The sequence below is a fragment of the Garra rufa genome, chromosome 18 (genome assembly GCF_049309525.1).
Source record: "Garra rufa chromosome 18, GarRuf1.0, whole genome shotgun sequence".
In the NCBI taxonomy this organism is placed as follows: domain Eukaryota; kingdom Metazoa; phylum Chordata; class Actinopteri; order Cypriniformes; family Cyprinidae; genus Garra; species Garra rufa.
The window spans coordinates 26,219,000-26,239,658 of NC_133378.1; the positions used below are offsets into that span (position 1 = coordinate 26,219,000).

The following is a 20,659-nucleotide window of genomic DNA, read 5'->3' on the forward strand; positions in this document are numbered from 1 at the left end:
CATTTCTTGCCACAATCTGCAGTGACGCTCATTTAAGAAGTCTGCGTTGTTAGTGCAGATCCCATCTCACCCTAAGAATCATTTGAAAGCTTATCATACTGTCAAACTCTCAATGACAAAACCAAAATTAAAGGTTTGATGACTTACTTTCTTCTGTTGAACTCAAAAGCGTTTTTGTCTATATATTGGAAGTCGATGGAGTCCAGCGTTGTTTTTGGACCCTGTTGATTAAGTAGCTTTATTGTGTTCCACAGAAAAAAGAAATGCATACAGGACTGGAACAGTTAGAATACGAAAAGCAAATAATAAACCTTTTTATTATTTTTTTGGGCAAGCTACTACTTTAAAAGCAGAGCTATAAAATAAATGAATGAATGAATAAATAAACAAAGTGTTAGTAGTAGCACTAAATGCATCTGTGGCTTCTCATTCACGTTTGACAAAAGCAGTGACGACTCTGTGCAACTGGAAGGCTGCTTTATTGTTAATAAAAAGTTTCGTGCTCAAATGAAGACAATCTTTTAAATGTTCTTACTAAGAGTTCCAGTGGTTGTGCCATACACACCATTATATGTCCTCCTACAACACTGTGTCAAACAAAACAACAGTTTGAAAAGCACTTTTGAAATCTTTTCAGCAAAATGGGAAGCATTAGTCATGCTAAAAATGGAAGTCCAGTAACTGAATATCGATACAAAAGTGAGTTTCAAAGATGGAAAGAACACAAAAGTCTGAAGGCAAGCTATACTTTTTTTGTTTTTTGTTTTTTTACAAGCCAAGTGGATGATACACAAAGTACAGAAAACAGAACATCAGAAGATTTTGTAACATCAAATCTGGAAGAAGTGGGCTTGTTTTCTTGGTTGGTTTCAGTGTTCCTCTGGCAGTAGACCAGACGCCTTGTTCAGACTATAGTCCCTGATTTGCATTGTGCTCCATTTTGAATTCTCCTGTCTTTCCCCCACCATCAACTAAACGTTAAATATGGCACCATCCTCCAAAATTGCAGTTAAAATGCAATTCAGAAAATGTAGGAACATGGAGAAAATGCAGAAAAAGGCACACGACAATTAGTGAAGTAGCACTAGAAACAGACCACTGAACACATAAAAACCGGATACGAAATGCATACAAAACGGTCGTTCAGGCCCGCGAGTACCGGCACTGAAGTGTTCGGGGGAGGCCTTTAGAGTAGAATACATGAACTGCTCTGTGACTGTTTTGGACTTTCAGGCTGGGGTGGGTGACCACACAATGTCCATAAGCAGGACGGCACATATATGTGCATTCACATGTAAATGTGTGTTTGTATGCGTGTCAATAAAACCTCAAGGTTACAGAGGAGTGCTGGTTGCATAACCCTCTCGTCATACAGTATCAGGTTTAAAATATCCAAGCAGCGCTGATAACAATCGTGCGTGTGTTCGTCTCCAACATAATTATTGTTGGACATCCACTGGACATGTTGCATATAAATGAAATATTACAGTGCTCATTTGTATATCCTTTCATACATATATATATTTTTATATGTATATTATATGTATTCTTTCATACATATATTATACACGTATATATTCTTTGTATAGAGTATTCTTGATACATTATATCATTCAATTCCCTTTAATAAAAGTGAAATGTGTTAGAAAAACAAACCAAAAATTAAAATATGTGACAAGGGCATCAGCTGGAAGCCATTCTATATCATCGTTATAATTTATTATTAGATTAATAGCAGTAATTCTTTAAAATTCTGTATTTACAAAACCCACAACAAAGCATGCCATTTAAAAGAAAATAATATATTACAATGCTTATAGTTTAACTCAAAAAGTTCATTCTTTTCAGCAATTGTGCCATGTACATCATAGCCCCCTCCTGTACATTGAATGATACATTAACTTGTCATACAGTCAGTGAGAGTGTTTTTCATTTCACATCTGAACTAAAATGGGAGTTCTGGGGGAAAACTACACGGTAGTCTAAGTGTTTGACCAGGCTTCATTTGGTTTAAGTCCACAGCACCCACACTGATTTACAGATCTCAGGCAGTAAGCAGACCTACAGGTCTGACAAGTAGAGGAAGTGGGTTTGTAAACTGGTGTGCTCTCCTGCACTCCGGCTCTGATGGCGTTATGTCTACTGACCCAGCAGTTCGAGATGTCCCATGACCTAGCATTGTATTATGTTATCTTACACTGGGCGAGCCCACACCAGAAAAAGCATTCGTCCTTCACAGACTAGGAGAGGTAATGAAACAATACTCAAAATACTGCAACTTGATCAATTTCTATTGCACCCAGAGCAAGAAGGGATGGCAGTTTGCTCAAGAGGTAGCAACGAGCCAATTCGTAGTATCACCATCACTGGCTAAAATAAACCGCATGCTATCAGACAACACAAGTACCCATCACTTCATTCTAAAAGTGCCGCCATCCTTGTTTTCCCGCTGTGTAAGGCCAGTTTACATGTATAATCCAAGCTATACCAAATATACATCAGTCACTTTTTTCATTCAACAGGGAGAAAGCTATAACATGTCTACAGGATGCATTCAAAATGGCTACTCGAGTGCTTTCCTCAACATCTTTAAGACGAAACAAGATGCTAACACAACTGACAACCTCTTTATAAATGGTAAACATGAGGATGTGCTGACATGAAGACAAGTACCTCCAGGAAAATCGAAGAGATGGCCTCCCACCGAGGCCCGACAAAGCATTGTAAGGGTTTAAATGGCATGGTGGCTGTACCTTTTGAAGATCTATTGGAGGGCCCTACTGGAGCCTCAGCTGCACATTGAGGGGCAGTTGAATCATATTGCTGGTGCAAAAAAACAAATCAAGGTTTATGAATCCAAGATTTGATTCGAGTGGAATCGTTTCTCCAAATTGAGTTTTCCTCAAGTCCAGGGCAGTGAAACACCTCTGCGGGTGTTGCGAATGTGCACGTTGTATATCCGAACGAAGGAACAACTTTGATCGACCACCTCAAAATACGCACATGACGCATGGTGTGAGAATCGGTTAATCAGGAAGCAAGCTTTACGAGGGGTAAGTATAAATATACTTAGTAGTTAAATATGCTGCTATTGACCAATCATTTCCCAGGTATATGTATTAATTTGATAACTAGTGGACAGTATCGAATGTATGGTCAAGCCACTGATGTGGTTTGAGTAGCAGTGTCAAGTGGACTATGATTATACATGCATGATTCCTGATCAAAACATGCCACCATGCAAGTCATTTCTATGCATTGAACGAGCACAAGTAATTATTTATTTACCAGGAACTCGGTCTGAGTAAGTCCCTTTCAGCCCAAGTCGAAACCCTGATAAATCCCCAACCCAATATCGATGTGAAAGCCCATGTATAAAATGTCTTTTTTCGGCAAGTATAACAAAGAGATGATGACGAGATGAATGACATGTTTTTTTTTCCCCTACTTTTTGTGGTGTCAAATAAGTTGAGAGATTCATCACAACAACTGAAAACCCTTGCATAATGTTCTGTTTTGTTTTTTGTTCTTTTTTTTGTTCCGCGGACACTCCACATGATTGAGTTAACGTCGTTATTACTGGTTCTCCTATGGTTAAAATACAACGTCCCAGAATCCCTCCTGGGGTGAGCGGGAGGTTTCCTTGGGATTTCGGCAGTGTAGTGTTGCAAAGGGATGTCCATAGCAGAGGAATGCTGAACTCCACGCATGGTGGTGCAAAGGAATGCATCTTATGAGCTTGCTTTGTCCTTTGGCAGGAGGTCCCTATCAAAGATGTCTGCCATAGGTCATTATTTTGTTTCTCCTCGCAGTTGAAAGAGTAAAATCTTGGTCACGGAGCACAAATGTAAGACAGTAAGCTCATAAGTTGGTTTGGTCATCTTTAAATCTGTAAAAACCAAGCTGCTTTCCTGTTGCACCGGTGCATCTGTCATTTGTAAACAACCTTGTTCCCAAAAGATTTCTGTGTTTTTTGTTGCAAATGATTTTCTATACATTTGTTGGAATAGATAGTTTCAGTCTGGACTCAACAGTTCAGTCTCCGTCGTTCCTAACACTTGGACTCCTTGACATCTTTTTGGTTTTTGCCCTTTATGTCCTTGCTGTCACTCTCCTCCAGCTTCTCCTTCTCGGGTTTGGTCACACTGTCGTAGGACGGCAGCGAGGCAGTAGAAGGCGTGCTCTCCTTCTTGTCCTGATTGGTCCCGCCGTTCTCCAGCCTGGCGCTGCTGAGCAAGCGCTTGCAGATGAAGCCTCTCCGAATAAGATATGCACGGTAAGCACGCTGGATGACCCCGGCAGACATGTGCTCCTGCTTTCGGCGCAGGGTGGTGGTGATGGGCTCAAAAGACACTTTGGAAGGATTGGCAGCAATGAATCGCTCCTCCATCTGTTGTCGCATCATGTCCAGGTCACCGCTATCACCCAACACGCGTTTGGTGAAGGCAAACAGGATGTCTAGGCAGTGAATACGGTCGCCACTCACCATGGGCAGGTCCATGGCGATTAGCTCTATAGTGTTAGGCTTGGGAACGCGCAGCGGGTGCTCCAGAGTGTCAGCGAAGTCACCTAGCTTGGCGAAGGTGATGAACTGGGAGGCAGTGGGGTCAAACTTTTCCCATATTTCATAGAAGGACTCAAAGTCATCCTCGCAGAGTGGATCGGCGCTCTCCTCCGTGGCGACGCTGAAGTTCTCCAGGATGATGGCGATGTACATGTTCACCACGATGAGGAACGAGACAATGATGTACATGACGAAGAAGAAGATGCCCACCGAAGGGTTTCCGCAGTCGCCTTTCACCGAGGTACCTGGATTCTCCTTATTCGGGTCACAGTCCGGTGGGTAGTTGAGAATGGGTGCGAGAAGGCCATCCCACCCTGCTGAGGTGGTTATCATGAACAGGCAGATCATGCTATTTCCAAATGTTTCGAAATTATACAAGTCGTCTATGCCTGACTCCCGCTTCACGTAGGCAAAGTTTGACATGCCAAAGATAGAAAAGATAAACATGACCAAGAACAAAAGGAGGCCGATATTGAACAGGGCCGGCAGTGACATCATCAGGGCAAACAGTAAAGTCCGAATGCCCTTTGCTCCTTTGATCAGACGCAAGATACGTCCGATTCGAGCAAGACGGATTACTCTGAACAATGTTGGTGACACAAAGTACTTCTCAATCAGGTCAGCCAGGAACATACCTGTGGTTTGGGTGATAACAAACAAGAACAGGACAAATGAGCAAAACATGTACCACTTTTTTGTATTTCGAAACCTAAATGAAAAACATTTGTTCACTTACCCACGATAGAGAGAATGACCACGACACAGTCGAAGATGTTCCAGCCATTGGTGAAGTAATAATGACGCAGTGCAAAGAGCTTCAGGACAAACTCAGTGGTGAAGGCCACAATGAAGATGAAGTTAACCCAGTACAGAATGTTTTCGGTCTCTTGTGACTGATCGTCCGTCTCAACCATCATGGTAACCATGTTCAAACAGATGAGGATCATGATGGAAATATCAAAGACCTGCTGTGTCACAAAGTCAAACACCATTCCCTGGAGCTTGTTCTAAAGAGAAGAAATTAGCATAGGTTTAAGATTAGTACTCTATTCAAGACAATTCAATGAGAGAAACTGAACTGTACACTCAAACAAAAAAAAAATGCTGGGTTATTTTTTTAATCCAAATGCTATTGGATAAAAAAAAATGCTGGGTTATTTTTTTAATCCAAATGCTATTGGATCATTTAATTGGGTTGAGGTTGTCTCCAACGAAACAACTGCTTCCTCTGTAGGAGAGAGCCGCTGATTTGGTGCACTTCTTCAGTGAAATAAAGGTTTGTTTACATTTTATTTTGTTTATAAAGTCTTTACTGTGCTGTAAATTATATTATTTTACACAACAAAACATACAAGGACGGGATGTCAATCAGCTATGTCGTCAGCAGCGGTCGTTTGTTTCGCATGATAGAAACACCTATTGCCTTGCATAACATAAACTGATTTTTTTCGTTATAATACTGAATTTAATTGAACTTGATGTTAAAATATGTTCTCTAATCTCAGTACTGTTTGTTTATGGGCAAGTTATGGAGTCAGTCACAGCATCTTTTAGCTATAAGTGCGGTCTGAGGTTTGCATTTCCCCTTGCGTACTAGAGTGCGGATCGGGCCGCATTTTTCTGTCCGAGCCCGGCCCGAGTCCGACAGAGCAGTAACCGAACCCGACCCGAGCCCGACAAGCATTCAGATATTTATGTCCGAGCCCGATCCCAGCCCGACACAGTTAAAATCTCTTTTTTCACTCATACTAATGACACATGCACTTTTTTTGTGTGGAAAGCCCGCTTTTATTAAGCAACTGTAAAAAAAGCGTTCGGAAATGTCAACAGATGAGAGCGTCAGTGCACACTGGGCAAAAAGTGCCGTTATAACACGGGCGCACTATCGCGCTGAGGTGACCGAGCCCGACCCGAACCCGAGCATCCTTTCTAAATATCTGTCCGAACCCGGCCCGACCCGTCGGGTTCCGTCGGGTACCGTCGGGCTCGGCTCGGATATCCATCCTCTATTGCGTACAGCAGCCAATCACCGGCTTAGATTTTGCAGTAACACCGGCACGAGAATTAACACTATTTCAGTGACAAGTGATTACAAATGGCCGAATACACTTAAATTAAATTGTTCAATTTTTTTTTCTAAAATGGTTGTTAACCGAGTTTAAATGTAATATCGTAAACTATGCTCTTCCAAATAAATTCTTAATAAAGTCTTATTTTTTGCCCATTGATGTTCTTGCTTAATAATAAATGTTCATCGTTTGATTATTGCTGTTGCGTCTGTATTTCTGTGTGTGACTTTTAATTTCCAACCCATTTAAGCCAATAATATAATATTTTTTAAACAATAGCTGACTTAAATAAAACAACCCAGCATGCTGGGTAAAGTTTTTTTTTTTTACCTAACCAGCTGAGTCAAAATAACCCAGAATGTGCTTTGTCCAATATTTACACAGTGCTGAGTTACCAAATAACCCAAGTTGGGTTGTTTTTAGCCCAGCATTTTTAAGTGTATTAATTGTAAAAGTACCTGGGGTCTGGGTATGGGTTTCTGAGGTTTCTTTGAGCCCAGCTTCTTCATAGCATTGTAGTACTTCTTTTGTTCCTCAGTCATGAAGATATCCTGACCTCCAAAGTATAGTCAAAAACAACATTTGGTTAAAATCTGCTCAACTGAAGTCCAAAAGCAATGTAAAAGAACAAGAAGAGAAAAAGTGGAGACTTATCTTTTTCTTCTGCTGATTGAAGTTATCAATGATGACACCAATGAAGAGGTTTAGTGTGAAGAAAGAGCCAAATATGATGAAGATAACAAAGTAGATGTACATGTAGATGTTGTCCTCATACTTGGGTTGCTCTCCCACCTGAGTAGAGAAAGATTAAGTTTAAACAGGTACTTTGACCCAGGTGGCAGTTAGGATTGCACAAACATCTCACCTTTCGTGAATCAACTGCTGCATACATGATGTCCATCCATCCTTTAAAGGTTGCCTAAGCATTATAAAGGGAAAGTTAATATCAGTGTCTAACACTAAAATACAGCAGGGATAATAAGTATTTGACACATCAGCATTTTTATCAGTACAGGGATTTCTAAGTGGGCTATTGACTCAAAATTTCCACCAGATGTAGCCATCAAGCCAAATATTGAATTCATACAAATAAATCAGAACATTTAAGTATACAAGTTGAGTCATAATAAATAAAGTGAAATGACACAGAGAATAAGTATTGAACACATGAAGATAACAAGGTGCAAAATGGCATAGAAAGCTAGGAGATCACCTGAAATCTGTCAGTATTGAGAGAGAAACCCCGCCCCCTATCAGAACTAATTGACATCAGCTGCTTTAGTCCTAAATGATGGCCTATAAAGGCTTCTCATTTCCCAGGAGGGACACAGGAAAGACTTCATGATGGGTAAAAGCAAAAAACTCTCTCAAGATCTTTGTAATCTTATCATTGAAAAGCATTTGATGGGAATGGTTATAGGCGCATTTCCAGAATACTGAATGTTCCTGTGAGCACTGTGGGGGCCATTATCCGGAAATGGAAAGAGCATCAGTTCACCATAAACCGGCCACGATCAGGTGCTCCACATAAGATCCCTGTCCGAGGAGTCCAAAGAATAATTAGGAGAGTTCTCCAAGAGCCAAGAACCACTCGGGCAGAACTTCAGGAAGACCTTGCATCAGCAGGTACTGTTGTTTCAAAGAAAACTATAAGCAATGCACTGAACCGCCATGGCATCCATGCACGCTCACCACGCAAGACTCCATTGCTGAACAAAAAGCATGTTGAGGCTCGGTTAAAGTTTGTGAAACAGCATTTGGAGAAGCCTGTGGATTATTGGGAGACTATAGTATGGTCAGATGAAAAAAAAACAAAAAACAAAAAAACCAAGAACACCATACCAACAGTTAAGTTTGGAGGTGGAAGCATCATAGTTTTGGGGCTGCTTTTCAGCAAGGGGTACTGGCAGACTACATATTATTGAAGGCAGGATGAATGGAGAAATGTACTGGGACATTCTGGATAAAAATCTGCTGCCATCTACCAGAAAGCTGAAAATGAAAAGTGGGTGGACATTTCAGCAAGACAATGATCCCAAACACAAGGCCAAGGAAACAATGAAGTGGTTTCAAAGAAAGGAAATCATGTTGCTTGAATGGCCCAGTCAATCACCTGACCTAAAAAATCTATGGAGAGAGCTGAAGATCAAAGTTCATAAAAGAGGCCCAAGGAACCTTCAAAGACCGTTAAAGACCGTTTGTGTGGAAGAATGGGCCAGACTCACTCCTGAGCAATACAGACGACTGGTCTCTCCATTCAAGAGGCGTCTAGAAGCTGTAATCACCAACAAAGGCTTTTCTACAAAGTATTAAATAAAGTGTGTTCAATACTTATTCCCTGTGTCATTTCACTTTATTTATTATGACTCAACTTGTATACACAAATGTTCTGATTTCTTTGTAATTCAATATTTGGCTTGATGGCTACATCTGGTGGAATTTTGTGTCAATAGCCCACTTAGAAATCCCCTTACTGATGAAAATGCTGATGTGTCAAATACTTATTTTCCCTGCTGTATTTTTTTAGCCAGAGAACCATCTTAATAGAAAAATTTAAAAGCAGTCTAAAGGTATTCTTACCACTTGCAGTAGAGCCAAGTAACCAGCACCCACATTGTCAAAGTTGATTTTGACATTTCTCCAGCGCACTTCAGTGTAGTTTTGATCTATCAATGCTAGGCACTCTGACCTGTTGTTGACTACATCAATTTCGAAATATGCCTTTTCAGTCGCATTGTAGCAGTAGTAGTACTTTCCCGCAAACATGTTGACACCCATGATACTGAAAATCAGCCAAAAGATGAGGCAAACCAGCAACACATTCATAATGGAAGGGATGGCACCCACCAAGGCGTTGACTACCACCTAGAGCAAAGTAGGACAGACAAGGCAGCACAGTATAAGAGTCTGGAAATGGCAAATCCTCAAACACAAAAAACACACTCACATTTGTGGCTGCATATTTGCATGGTACAACAAAGAATGAACATTGCTCACAGTCCAATATTAATAAATTAACTACAAACTATTTTTGATTAATGTTTCAGTCACATGGCCATCCAAGAAAATTGCTTTAAAGCTTTATGGTCCGCACTATCTTTATTTTGTTTTGGTTTACATGTTAAAATGTGTGTAAGTGTCCTGCTATTAATTCTTCACTTGATTTTTAGATGCTTTTTCATTGTTTTCCTATCCACCTTTTTCTATAGGTCTGGCTTCCAGCCTCATCCACATCCAGCTAATTTTAGCTGTACAAAACAGCTTGTTTTGTTGCTTGATATTGCAAATTGGTATGTCTTTCTATAGCATTTTAATGTTTTATCTTAATTATGAGCACACTGGTTTGTAATGCAAACAGTTTTATCATTTACTGCACATTGTATGCATTATGTTAATTTTGCATTACTTTGAATTTATTGAATTAATGAATAAATGGTTAAAACTAACTTGCATTACCTATTTGAAAACATAACTCAAGATATGTGACCCTGGACCACAGAACCAGTCTTAAGTAACATGGGTATATTTGTAGCAAAAGCCAAAACTACATTGTATGGGTCAAAATGATACATTTTCCTTTTGTACCAAAATCATTAGGATATTAAGATCATGTTCCATAAAGATATATAGAAATTATCTACCGTAAATATATCAAAACGTAATTTTTGATTAGCAATAGGCATTGCTAAGAACTTCATTTGGACAACTTTAAAGGCAATTTTCTCAATATTTCGATTTTTTCTTCCACCCTCAGATTTTCAAATAGTTGTATCTCGGCCAAATATTGTCCAATCCTAACAAACCACACATCAATGAAAAGCTTATTTATTCATTTATTAAAATCCCCTTTGACCCTTATGACTGATTTTGTGGTCCATGGTCTCATATTTTGTTGCAAATTTAAAACTAACATGTTACTTTACTAGTTAATTAAAGTAATTGGAATATTGTAAAAGTACTTGTAATGTATTACCCCCAACAGTAGATTTGCGCAAAACTTTTGCAAAGTTTAAAAATGTTGCTAAAAGAGAAAAAGAAATAAGCAATGTTATGCAACTAAAAAAATTTTTTCCCCCTCTCACGATAAGTCATGGCGATGGATGTTGGTAGGTTTACGCATGTACATACTTATACTTAATGGCAAGGAAAGCCCCTTATTGAAGGTTATAGTACATTAAAGAATGATCATGTGACTTATGTACACAAGGTGTACACAACAGTTCTGCAAAATAATTTCTTTTTCCTAATTAGGCGTATTTTCAGTTAGCAATTACAAGAGTAATGGAAGCACATCTATAAATAATTAGGAGTTCTATTATGCCATAAACTTGCAAACTTGAAGGCAGAATGCTTTGCGTTTTAACTTTGAAGTTTTACCTCAAACTTCAGTGTGATTAGTTGAGATTAGTTCACTAATAATAATAATTAATAAGCAAATGAATAAGTCTCTTTAAGGCTATTGATATTCATAAGTGAAGCAATTAACCTAATAGGATTTGTACATTGATTGGTTGTTTCTTTGCATAAATATAAATTCATTAGTGTAGTACTGGTGGGATTTAGTATATACTACATTTGTGGTCTGGGAAATAATTTTTACTAGCCATGCTGTCAGCCCAAATAGCTTCTTTTTTTTTTTTTTTTTTTGGATGTCCTATGACTTTTACATAGTAAAAGATCCTAGACATACTATTCCTTGTCTATACTAGTTTCAAAAAGCCAGTATATCTTTTGAATCTAAAAAATGAAAAGTGGTTCTTTATTCTGGTCCTGGATTATCCCAGCACTGAACAATGTGGATAGATGTGTCCAACATTACATTCTGCAATTGATTAAGAACCTACAGAACATACTTAAGGCAGGTGTGTAGTATGAATAATAAATACAATACATTCAAGAAATACTACATCAAGCATGTTGGCACTGTTACGTGACCTACGAGCTGTAGAGGAGCAGTGTATTTATTACATGTGCAATTCACAATTGCTAAGAAAAACTACAGGTCACTTGGGTATTTTATTTTATTTTTTTATTTTTTGGGGGGTCTAGTGATTTACGAATTCTGCATTTTGAGAAAAGATCTAAAATCGTACTCATCAAATGCACAGTGCTGGGGTCTTCCAGGACTACAGCCCTAAAAAGTAGCTCTCTGACTAAGCAGTATACTATTTATTTATTAAAAAAAATGAATTCAACACCTTCCATACAAATATGCCACAGACTCACACAATGACTTCTACATCCCCAAAGCAAACAGTTGCATCCTTAATACTACAGCCCACCACCCAACTACTTTAACATTGCAATGGCAAGCTTGAGTAGCTTAAAACCTTTTTTTACATCAACCCATCCTCCCCACAACCCATTTGCCTCCAAATCCACCCCCCTCCCCCACCGTCCCAGTCAGGACATTGTCCATCAGTGATTAGCAATGTGCAGAGCGTGCCAGGAGACGCTCACTAACTGTGTTAGGCAGCCGAGCCGCAGCTCTCAGGCAGGCAGCTGAGCATGCAGATCTCTCACATACTGAAAAGTGGAGCCATATTCCCCCCTTGAACACACAGAGAGGCACAGAGGATGGCAGGATTCTCTCAGCAAGTGCAGGGGACCAGACTGACTTTGGTTTTTGAGTGCCAATTTGTCCCATACTCAAAATGAGAAATACAGAAACATACAGGATGACACAATAAGTTAAATTTGGAGTGCTGAAGATTGAAAAGTCCCCAAGAATAAGCGCTTGTCAGGAGAATCACTTTCCATGTTTCAATCGAGACATGTTCAAATGTCACATAGACATAAAATATCTTTGTGAGAATCGACACAGATATCAAAGTGAGGGAAAATGGCTTTCAAAAGTGCATAATGTGCATTGGCAGTTGAACAGGACATGCGTGTTACATGACATCTTTGTGCAATCTCAAGAACCGTTAAAATCAATAAATAAATGGACAGGAGAGGCAGCAGTGTGGAGAGATTCCGCGTTTCAAAGCTGGCTGGGGTTCGGTAAATGATTTGTAGAAAAACTAGGATAGAATAAACTACTTAATCAAAACAGATCATACAAGAATTAATTCCTAAACTGAATGTGTTTGCATCTGGCCAGAGAATCGGCTATCAAAAAAAAAAAAAAAACGCAAACATACCACAGTCTAAGCTGGTTTTATCTCTCCACTGGTGCGTCTCCTTATCAAGTCATTTATTAATTTTTAACTCTAATTTCAAACAAAACAGCATATCACTTGATGAACATTGAAATCGAATATTCTCTAGGGCAGGGGTCACCACACTCGGTCCTGGAGGGCCGGTGTCCCTACAGAGTTTATCTCCAACCCTAATCAAACACACCTGAACCAGCTAATCAAGGTCTTAATAGGTATACTTGAAACTTCCAGGCAGCTGTGTTGAGGCAAGTTGGAGCTAAACTCTGCAGGACATCGGCCCTCCAGGATCAAGTTTGGTGACCCTTGCTCTAGGGTAAGAAATCATCGTTCTCTCTGTACTTTGACTTATATATGCTGCTACAGTTTACATAAAATTGATTTTTACACACCCTCATGAATCCAATTATAGGCATACAAACAGAACAAATCTAGGAAAACACCATTTCGATTCACCCAAAAATGACAGTCTAGTCTAAGTATAATACTAAAGGTATTAAGAGACAGAAGAAAGACAAACAAAATAATTAATTACTAAATACTAAATGCTGTAAAATAGCATAACAGGGCTCCGGAATAAAATAAAAATGAATAGCGAGTAACTGGCTCTCAAAATCAAACATTTACGAGCCAAATGACTTTGACTATGATATATAAGTTACCAAAAGAATAAAAAATCCATAAGTAGCATTTCCTGTTTCATTCACATTTGATGGAAAAAATAATAAATTAGTGGTTCAGCAAGGGAACTCATTGCCTAAACAATTTCCTAAAACAACTCACAAGCACATTAGTTTCTTAAAACTTTGACTCATTGAAAAGCGCATTTGTTTAATGATTCTTAAACTCGTTAAAAAACTCAAACATCATGACTACCACTACACTCTTAATAATAAAGGTTCTTTTTTGGCATCAATGGTTCTATAAAGAACCTTGAACATCCACGGAACTTTTCAAATTCAGAAAAGGTTGTTTATCGTCGAAAAGTTTTTTTCTTTTTTGGGGGGGGGGGAGGATTTTTTAAAATGTTCTTCAAAATGGTTATTTTAAGAACTGTTCACAGAAAGGTTCTTTGGGAAACCAAAACTGGCAAAAACACCCGTTTGGAACCTTTATTTTTAAAAGTGTATGTTCGTTACACAGATTATAACTCACAAAGTTGCCAGTGGTGACTAGATTTGAAATTACTGGTTGTGTTTTATCACATTTGCAACTATTTTAGTTGAAGTGGGGCCCTGTTAGTAAATGTATACATAAGGGCAAACATAACATCAAATACAGCTTAAATTATCTGTCATTTTTGGGTCCAGGTATACCTTTAGTCATAACAGCAGTGTGAGATCACAGACCTCTTTACTCTGATTCCTTTACATGTCACTCAGTTTGAAAGTAAAAACTAACACAAAACCTCTCACTTCCATCATCTTGCACATTTCCTAAGCTTCTGTGTTGACTACTTGTAAACCACTGACTAGTAGCTATTACAAATGGCCTAACTAATCAAATCTAAAATACGTCATCCACTTCACATTGCTTAAGGCTTCAACTGGAAACCAGCTGGAAAATACAGAGAGATACAGAAGCTTAGCAGATATCTCCCTCTCACACCCAGGGTTTCTCTTTTTACAGTCCCATGTGCAGATCCTAGACAAGCAAAGAGGGGTGAGGTGAGCCTCCAGCGGCTTGGTTCCTCAACGCTGCTCTGGGCCGGGCAGCGCCGGGCCAAATGGGCTGAAGTGAACAGTGTGAAATGGAGGGAGGGAGGGAGGGAGGCAGGGAGGACGCTGCACGGTGCTGCAGATGAGGGGCAGGGAGGAGGTGAAGAGGGGTTGAGAGGATACAGAAGCTCGGGGCAACCAGTCCACAGGTTAGAGAAGAAAGACTGAAAGTGACAACAACCAGATGCAACTGTTCACAACCATCAAAGGGGTAAAAGTACCTATCTTTGCCAATTTTGTTAGGATGGCAACTATGGATGACTTGCATGTGTTCTAACATTCAGCACTGACAGATGTTTGTTGTTTATAATGATACTGTCACTTGTATATATATTGTATGTATTATGACTAAAGTAAAATAGCCTAGTTCTTTCACCTTGACCAATTGACTCTGTGCTAAGTCTTAAAACACAATCCTTGCTATGTGATATCAAGCTTTGGCTCTTTTGTAATTAAATTTAATTGTAGATAGTTTTAAATGGAATTATACAGAAATTATACAGCTGTTTTAAAAATGTTTATGAGAAGTCTCTTATTCTGACCAAAGAAAAAAAAAAAAACATAATATTATGAGATATTATTGCAATTTAAAAAAATAACGGTTCTGTGTTTTAATACATCTTTATCATGTAGTTCATCCCTGTGAAGGAAAATCTTAAATTTTAAGTAGCCATTACTCCAGTCTTAAGGGGATAGTCCACCCAAAAATGCTGTAATTATTTACTCTCATGTCGTTCCAAACCCCCAAGACCTTCCTTTAAAATTCAAATCTATACATCACCTGGATAAATAAGCTTTCCATTGATGCATGGTTTGTTAAGATAGGACAATATCTGTCCGAGATCTGAAAAATATTTGAAAATCTGGAATTTGAGGGTGCAAAAAATAAATAAATAAATAAATAAATAATGAGAAAATCGCCTTTAAAGTTGTCCAAATGAAGTTCCTAGTAATGCAAATTACTAATCAAAAATTAAGTTTTGATATGTTTATGGCAGGAAATTTACAAAATATCTTTATGGAACATGGTCTTCACTTAATATCCTTATGATTTTTTAATAAAAAGAAAAATGTATCATTTTGACCGATACCATGTATTTTTGGTTATTGCTATAAATATACTCGTGCTATTTACTGGTTTTGTGGTCCACGGTCACATATTTTTGATAAAATCTGCTTCATACCATTACAGTTTAACCATTGATGTCACATGGACTATTTTAACAATGTCCGAACTACATTTATGGGCCTTGAATATAGTAGTTGCTGTCTATTGAGGATCTTTGTGTTTTTCAAAGGTTCTACAAGTTTAGAGTGACATGAGGGTAAATAATTAATGACAGACTTAATATTTTTGAGTGAACTATCCCTTTAAGTGTATGCTAATTTGGTGCTCAAATTATGATTATGATTTCTTATTAATATCAATGTTAAAAACAGTTGCGTGGTTTTTACTTGCAAAGAACAGCATTTATTTGAAATAGAAATTTTAAAGATGATCATGTTCAACTGCAATTTGGACATCTAAATTTGTTGTGATTAATTATTCAATTAAACTAATTTACATATTGATTGTAAGTACCAGGAATCGCAATATGTAAAGAGTTCAAATTACCATAGGTGCAATTGTGTTTACTTAATGTATTTTAGCGGGGCTTTTTTATTCAGGCGTAAATATTTGCGTAATTTAATTTCTTTGAAAGCTACTTTTAACATTTTAATAACAATCACAGAGAGCGAGTAAAAGAAGGGTGGAGCTTAGCAAAGGGTCAATTATATTAAATGTGCTCTGAGTCATATCTAGTGTGCTGTAGTAGTGGTGACGTGGGGACCTCGGTGGTAAAGTGTTCTGTGCTGCTGGTTGTTCTCTGAGAGACAGGGTCAGTGTAACAGAGGAGAAATGGAAGGAAGGGGGCTCTCCATCAAAAGCAGAAGTTGAGAGTCAGGCCAAATGAACAGCCAATTGCAGATCAAATGCTTTGTGAAATGAGAAGGGATTTGAATGGTGTTGCATTTGGTTTTGTAAATAATTGTTCATGCTATTTTTTTTTCCCTTTAGGGCCAATTTGAAATCTTATTTGTAATGAGGCAGCTTTGATACATCTGACAATGACTTAACTAACAGTCAATCATATTCCCAATTTCAGCAAAATTAGGGAAGCTTTTCAAATCCTATTTTTCACAGTTATCTCAGCTGCATCATGACTGGATCATTAATGTTTTACAAAAGAGGTGTGCATGAAAAGGGTGAGTCCTTTTCATTGGCGGCTGTCTTAAAAAAAAATCCCCCGGTATGGTTTCGGTGGTCCTTGTCTTTTTTTTTTTTTTTTTTTTGGATCAGTTCTAGCATGCTGTAACTGCTGAATGGGCATGCAGAGAGATCAGCTCTATAGCTTTGTATCTTACCCTCATCCCTTCAAAACGTGACAATGCTCTGAGGGGTCTCAGGGCCCTTAGTGTCCTGAGTGATTTAATGGGCCCTAGTTCGGAGTAGCCCAGCGCATTAGCTATAAGGCTGACTATAGACACCTACACAGAAACAGAGAAGCAAAAAAGGATCCATACTGTTAGACGGGAGAAAGCTCTTGAGGGAAGAGATGGCCTCTAGAGCTGCTGGAACGTTGGTTTACAAACATACACAACAGTTCGGATGGGTATATACATATATAACACTGCATTTATACATGTATATATCCCCAAGAAGGAGAGAGAGAGAGAGAAAGACTCATGTTTAGTACTGGTTACAGGTACAGATAGGGGTTTAGAGGCAGAGGATAAACCCAGGATTTTGCGCCCTGTTAGTTTTGGGAGGTCACCAACCCTTGTGAGCTTCCTTACACCTGCAGAGAAATTTGTGGTTGAAAGAAAGAGACAGAGAGAATAAGAAGCAAAAGACTCGAACACAAGAAGACAGAGAAGCGCAAAACGCACGGCTGATGAAGTACATTAGGGGACGTGGGGGGTTTAGAAGATAGAGGTGACCCCTGCAGATGCATAAAAAAAAAAAACACAACCCAACATACTGCAAGAATCTTACCCTTGCCCTTCTAACATTGTCTCTCCATGTCGCTCTTGGCTGAGGCATTAAATCCCATTTAATTTAAGACAGACAAACTAATGGAACCTGTGAGAAAGAATACAGGTAAACATGTACATGTATGCCAAATTGCAAATTACATTGATTTTACAGTTTAAAGAGCATCACATTGACACAGTAACGTGACAGCGGAAGGGGAGATCAGGGGGTCGCAGATAGTTAATGGACATTAGACAGCACTGAAAAGACAAAAATCACTCAGCGGGAACCCAAGCCCTGGTTACTCAAAATGCCATCCATTGCGGAAAAGTAAACGCCCTCCATGCTAGCTAAAAGGATAAAGCGAACGAAGGGCAGAAAGGTCACATCGGTCAAAATGGCTCTCTAGAGAACCGTATTGATTATATTGCATGCATGCCGATGTAAAGGATTGGTGCAAACGAGAACATCAAAAAAGGCTTGTAATTGCTCAGGAACAAAATCTCAATGGATTGGGCAGTGGCATTGGGACACCAGGCTTGAGCACCCCTATGAAAAGGTATACAAACAGACCTGCACACCTCCAACCAACCACTGACGAAGACTTGGTAAAAACACAGCAAAAGTTCACAACACCGAAAGCTAGGGGATCTATTAAAGGTGAAAGCTTTATTCTGAATGGCTATCATATTCATTCACTGAAGAAACACCATGCTAGCTGACATTTTAGAAAAACCACAAGCCAAGAATTATTGGCGGTCTGTGACCCACAAGGGCACCAGTAAACATCAATAATCTCTGCACCAAAAAATCCACTGTTAAATTCTCCTGAAAAAGTTGTATTGATTTAGTGGCATCAGTTAAAACGGATTACACTTGTGTTTCACGTATGTAAAAATAATAATGTCAAATAGATTTCTTGACAGTTTTATAACATGGTTAGAAGATAGAAGACACTGTTTAATAAAGCTTTCTCCTTCATCTACAGATCATGTGATCTTTGGGGGTAATTGTCACCTTTAGCCTCAGTCGGAACCCACAAGCACCCCTTTACGAAGGGCCAGGGGCCCCCTGAGCCGGCTGAGATGGCCCCTCAGTGTAAGCTTTCTTCATCTGCCAGCAATCTCGCTCTGCAAGGCAAGGTCAATGAGATGTGTGGCTGTGACCAAATGAAGACAGGAAAATAATAAACAAAAAATGTAAATGTAAACTAAATAGTTTCAAAACAATCAAAAATGGCTGATGTTTGTCAATCATACTATTCTTTGGATACTTTGGTTAAGTAAATAAATTTAAGATAAAGCATATTGAAATAATATTTGAGATATTTGTATGTAAATTTAATTTAATAATTAAGAAATATGAGCATAGTCAAATAATAAGCTGTATGGTTGATGGCACAGATATATAGTATGAAGACTATAGGAAACAATGGAACATATACAGTAAATAAAATACACATATACACACACAAACACATGCTAGATATGATGCCGGCCCCTTTGCAAAAGCCCTCTGAGCATCACACCCATAAAAGCAAAAGCAAAGAACAGTGGAGGAACAGAGCATAGACTAGTCAGGACAACAACTCACCGTCTGCTGCATGTCCTCAACATCAACACATCTCAGCACTACCTCAAGGAAGGGAAGAGCAGGTGTGAGTGGGGGAGGAAAGAATGAACTTTGATCCATCTTGGGATATGGAGTTCTTCCCAACTAGCACAAGTGTTAGTCCAGCACCCCAGGGATAGTCATGAAGGACTATAGCTTCCATCAGCCTCGATTAGGGCTGAGGAGTAGGGGTTGATGGACAGAGGGTAGGTATGGGCTGTAGTCAGAGCAAACTCACAAATTTGATTTTTTTTGTAGCTGTGGGATGACTCCTTAGTCAGTTGCTGGATGGTCAGACCATGTGTTATGCTGCATTCCATTCAAAGCCAGATATGGGATATGCATTCAAGGAATACATTTTATCAGTTAATGCATGCCATGTAGGGCTGTCACGATTTAAGTACTTGATTTTAAAAAGTCCTTGATTGCATTTTGCCCTTGTTGACCAGAAAAATACCGGAAGTGACGCGTTCCACGGACAAGAATCCATGAAACGCATTTAGACAATTTTCCAAGGCTGCATGATATATTTAACCAAAGTCCCTTTAAGGCAAGTCATGTCACTCGGCTGCCATCTTTGAAACACCTCTCGGGCATGCAAGTGAAACTCCTATCTCTTTGAACGGGGAAACATTAAAATTCTCCAAAACTGTTCACCAAACTGACGGTTAAATATCATATTTGAAATAAAAAAGAAATCCGACAAGAACTGCTTCAAAAATACGGTTCCTTGTGCTCCAATAGCATTAAAAAAAACGCTTATTTTTCAGCCTAGTTGAGCCAGTGCGCATGCGCAGTACTGAGCGCACATCTTAGAGCGAGGATTGTTTCTATAGCAACCGGGACATCTAACGGCAGCTGCAGTGACGCGCTGACTTTACTAATCAATGATTGGCTCTTTCATTAAGAAGGCGGGGCTTCGCGGCCATAATGAGCGTTGCATTTTTCCCCAATCAAAACTATACGAGTATATATATATATATATATATATATATATATATACATATATACACACACACACAGACACACACACACACACACACACACATGCAGGTTACATACAAGCGTCTCAGAGCGGCTGTAAATGCTGCTCCACACAAACTGTTATCAATTACACGTGTTAAGAGTCTCAAACTCCATCTCTGCATATTTCTGTGAGTTTGGGTTTATTATAATGGTTATCTGTGAATATTAAATCAGATTTGTAAGGTAAATAATTTATAAACCTATGCTGACACAGGCGAATACATCAATGTCTTTCTCAATATGCTAACAGTATCGCGATTTTAAAATAAAAGCTCAAACCCTCACTTTGACTTTACACGTTTTTATGTCCACGTGTTGGCTATAGCATTTCTGTCATAAAGAAATGGAAAGTTGTTTCATTATGTCTATTTTAATTTCTAAAAAAATTTTAAGTTATAGTTATCCAATTACTCAATTAATCGTCAGAATATTTGGCTTATTACTCAATTACCAAAATAATCATTAGTGACAACCCTAATTCCATGTGAATCAAACCC

The 20,659-nt window shown here is 38.8% G+C and overlaps 1 protein-coding gene across 1 annotated transcript in view; it reads right to left on the reverse strand.

The window, feature by feature from the left end:
• Positions 1-298: 298 nt before the first annotated feature.
• Positions 299-20,659, reverse strand: part of scn8aa (sodium channel, voltage gated, type VIII, alpha subunit a) — a 72,853-nt gene continuing 52,492 nt past the window's right edge. The window contains 7 exon segments of the mRNA XM_073822879.1: positions 299-5,199; positions 5,301-5,571; positions 7,092-7,196; positions 7,288-7,425; positions 7,499-7,552; positions 9,214-9,498; positions 16,916-17,038. Of these exon segments, the coding sequence (XP_073678980.1) occupies positions 4,052-5,199; positions 5,301-5,571; positions 7,092-7,196; positions 7,288-7,425; positions 7,499-7,552; positions 9,214-9,498; positions 16,916-17,038 (2,124 nt within the window). The 3' untranslated portion in view covers positions 299-4,051.